Genomic DNA, 3822 nt, shown 5'->3' with positions numbered 1-3822 from the left:
TCGATATTTTCTTACTATAGTTGATGACTTTACTCGTTGTACTTGGGTTTACTTGTTGAAATCTAAGAGTGGTGTTCTGAGCAAATTTCCACAGTTCCTTTCTTATATTTAGAATCAGTATTCTGCTCATATTAAGTGTATTCGTTCGGATAATGCCCCTGAACTTGCTTTCACTGATCTTTTACTTCGTATGGGCATTGATCATCAATTCTCTTGTCCATATACACCTCAACAAAACTCTATTGTAGAGAGAAAACATCAGCACATTTTAAATGTTGCCCGAGCTCTTTTATTTCAATCCAATATTCCATTATGTTTTTGGGGTGATTGTGTCCTTACTTCTGTTTACCTAATTAATCGATTGCCTATTCCTGTTTTGAATCATAAAACTCCTTTTGAAATGCTCACCAATCAAATGCCTCAGTACTCTCATTTAAGAGTTTTTGGTTATCTCTGTTATGTATCAACTCAACAAAAAGACAGACATAAATTCAGTCCTCGATCTCAAAAATCTGTTTTCTTGGGTTATCCTCATGGTGTCAAGGATTATAAGGTAATGGATTTGGACTCTAATGTAATTTCTGTTTCCCGGAATGTGGTGTTTCATGAATCTTCTTTTCCTTTCATTTATGATTCACTACCTTCTGCTACATTAGATTTCTTTCCTTCCTCTGTGTCTCCTTTCTTTTTTTGACTCCAGATTGTCTGATTCTGTTCAGATTAATCATAATCCATCTCCTTCTTCTTCGAGTCCTTCTTTTGCAGAAACAGTTAGTTGTGATCAGTTGCCTTTGGATAATACTGTCAGACCACATAGACAACACAAACCACCTGCTTATCTTTCTGATTATCATTGTTACTTGTTACACCATACATATTCTCTTTCAGTTTCCTCTGTGACTGCTCATCCTATATCTTCTGTTTTATCTTATGACCATTTATCCCCACCATACAGAAATTTTACCCTTGCCATTACTACCGAGCCTGAACCTCAAACCTATTACCCAGACAACAAAATTTGAAACATGGAGGGAGGCTATGAAACTTGAGTTGAGTGCTCTTGCTAGAACTAAGACTTGGTCCATATGTTCTCTACCTGTTGGTAAGCATCCTATAGGTTGTAAGTGGGTTTTTAAAACCAAGTATAATGCTGATGGTTCTGTAGAACGTCACAAGGCTCGGTTGGTTGCTAAAGGGTACACTCAATTGGAGGACATTGATTACTTGGAGACATTTAGCCCTGTTGCTAAACTCGCTACAGTTCGGACTTTATTAGCATTAGCTGCTAAATTTGCTTGGTCACTTTGTCATATGGATGTCAGTAATGCTTTCTTAAATGGTGATCTCCATGAAGAGATTTATATGCGTCTACCTCCAGGATATGCTGATCTTCAGGGGGAGACTTATCCTCCAAATTCGGTTTGTCGACTTGAGAAATCACTTTATGGATTAAAACAGGCTTCACGTCAATGGAACTCGAAGATTTCTGATGTTTTGATTACTGGTGGTTTTGTTCAAGCAAAATCTGATTCTTCTATGTTTTTTAGACGAGAAGGTGCCGATATTGTTGTGATTCTGTTATATGTTGATGATCTCCTCATCACTGGAAATAATTCTGGTTTGGTTTCTGATCTAAAAGCTACTTTAAGTGTTGCTTTTCAGATCAAGGACCTTGGTCCTCTGCGTTACTTTCTTGGTCTTGAGGTAGCTAGATCTAGTCGAGGCATCTACATATGTCAGCGCAAATACACCCTAGAGTTGTTGGAAGACTTTGGCATGTTAGGATGCAAGGCTGTTGCAACCCCGATGGATATTAAGGAGAAACTTTGTCAGGATTCTGGAGAATTGTTGTCTGATCCTCTGCCTTACCGACAACTTATTGGGAAGTTGATATACCTCTCTCTAACACGGCCAGACATATGCTTCTCGGTTACTAAATTGAGTCAGTATATGTCTGCCCCTAGAACATTTCATCTTCAGGCTGCTTTTCGGGTGTTAAGATATTTGAAAAACGCTCCTGCTCAGGGCCTTTTTTACTCTGCTATATCTGATATCTGACTTAGTGCTTATGCTGATTCTGATTGGGCGAGTTGCCCTGATTCTAGAAGATCGGTCACTAGTTTTTGTGTGTTTCTCGGAGACTCCATGATTTCTTGGAAATCCAAGAAACAGAACACAATTTCTCGAAGCAGTGCGGAGGCGGAATATAGGGCAATGGCGCAGACTTGTTGCGAATTGGTTTGGTTAGCTGCTTTGCTCTCGGAACTTTCTATCGATTGTCCTCGCCCTGTGACTCTGTTCTGTGATAATCAAAGTGCAGTCCATATTGCGAACAATCCCGTGTTTCATGAGCGCACGAAACACATCGAACTTGACTGCCACTTTGTCCGACAACATCTGAAGTCTGATTTTCTCAAGCCTCTCCATCTTTCGGCTTCGGAACAGGTTGCAAATATCATGACTAAGCCAATTTCTGTTGAGCTTTCTCGGAAATTGCTGGTCAAGATGGGTATTCAGCACTTGTTCTCCCCATCTTGAGGGGGAGTATTAGTGTATATTCACACAGCAATGGCGCAACGTTTCCTCTCTGGTTTGGTTAGCTGTGCCAGACTCGGAACGAACCTGTTTTCCATTTCTGTTACTGAAATTTTGTAAATTTTCGCTCTCTTTTCTGTTGTATTTTCAAATTCTTTAGGTCAGTAATGTGTATATATTAGGATGTACAGTGACATTTGTAATTAAGAAATCAGAAAATCTTTTCCAAAATTCTCCTTTCCTTTCTCTCTTCGAAATGATTTTCTCAGAGTTGAAAAGGTGAACTTATAAATTAGTTTTACGGAAGGTGAAAACAGTTATTCAACCATATAGGGTCATTAGTAATAAAATATTTCGAGGTCTAAAGTTTTTTTTTTTTTGCATGTCAACAAAAAATAAACGATTTATAACAGAAGAACGTCAGACCATGCAGCATCTAATTTTATATATATATATATAATAGTTGGCCCAATGGAATTTAAACCTTGGTGGGCAGAATCACTTCCCTGCTAGCATCTAACATTTGTAGACCGCAGTGTATATATTCTAATAAATGTTCGAGAATATTTATGCTTTACACAAAATCTACCTCGACTAACCACTGTCTGTTTGACAAAATACAACATGATGGAACTATCCATCAAACAGAAAGAGCCTATCAAATGAAACAAAACTTTTTGACTAATTTTGAAAAGAATATAACTCTTTTTTAGGGGAAAAATAATACGGAAGCTTATGTAAGTTTCTTTTTTTTTTTTTGATAACCGGGTAATCCCAGACCCAAAAGGCCCAGACTAATCCCGACCCACACGCACAACCGGCACCACACGTGTGGGATGTGAAGCACCCGAAGGTGGTCGGAGGGGAAATCTCCATACCTTGTGTGTTGAAGGAAGCTTATGTAAGTTATAACGTAATCCATGTTGTTGGTGTTACGGATTCGAACTTTGGACTCTAAAGTGGGGGGCGAACACGGAAAGAAAAAACACAGCTTTACAAGAAAAAAAAAGAAGCAAACAGTAAATAGTTGAAGAAAAAAAAAATCACCAGAAGAGGCATGAAGGGAGTTTTAGTGGTGGAGGGAAGTTGATTGGAAATAGGAGTTCTCTGAATCAGACAACCTGTCCTGAAACATCGTCCACTCTCTTCTGCATCTTTCCCTCACCTGCGAGTTACCACCAACGGACAAAAAAATAATAAAAGACAAGAAACTTTATTCGGTGACGTCATATTCTCTAACAATAAAGAAAAAAAAACCAGGGATATATATATAGATATATATATATA

At 38.3% G+C, this 3822-nt stretch overlaps 1 protein-coding gene across 4 annotated transcripts in view; it reads right to left on the bottom strand.

Annotated features, from left to right (window-relative positions):
- Positions 1-3073: 3073 nt before the first annotated feature.
- LOC104825316 overlaps positions 3074-3822 on the bottom strand; it is a 4505-nt gene continuing 3756 nt past the window's right edge. For 3 of the 4 annotated variants that reach the window (XM_010557635.1, XM_010557634.1, XM_010557637.1), the window contains exon 15: positions 3074-3700. In XM_010557635.1, coding sequence (XP_010555937.1) covers positions 3605-3700 — 96 coding nt within the window. In that variant the 3' untranslated portion in view covers positions 3074-3604. The remainder of the gene's footprint in view (positions 3701-3822) is intronic. The other variant, XM_010557636.1, reaches the window with a different exon arrangement.

This window comes from Tarenaya hassleriana, unplaced genomic scaffold (assembly GCF_000463585.1).
Source record: "Tarenaya hassleriana unplaced genomic scaffold, ASM46358v1 Cleome44, whole genome shotgun sequence".
Taxonomy (NCBI): Eukaryota; Viridiplantae; Streptophyta; class Magnoliopsida; order Brassicales; family Cleomaceae; genus Tarenaya; species Tarenaya hassleriana.
Note: the sequence above shows the minus strand (reverse complement) of the source record. Positions and strands in the feature narration are given on the sequence as shown.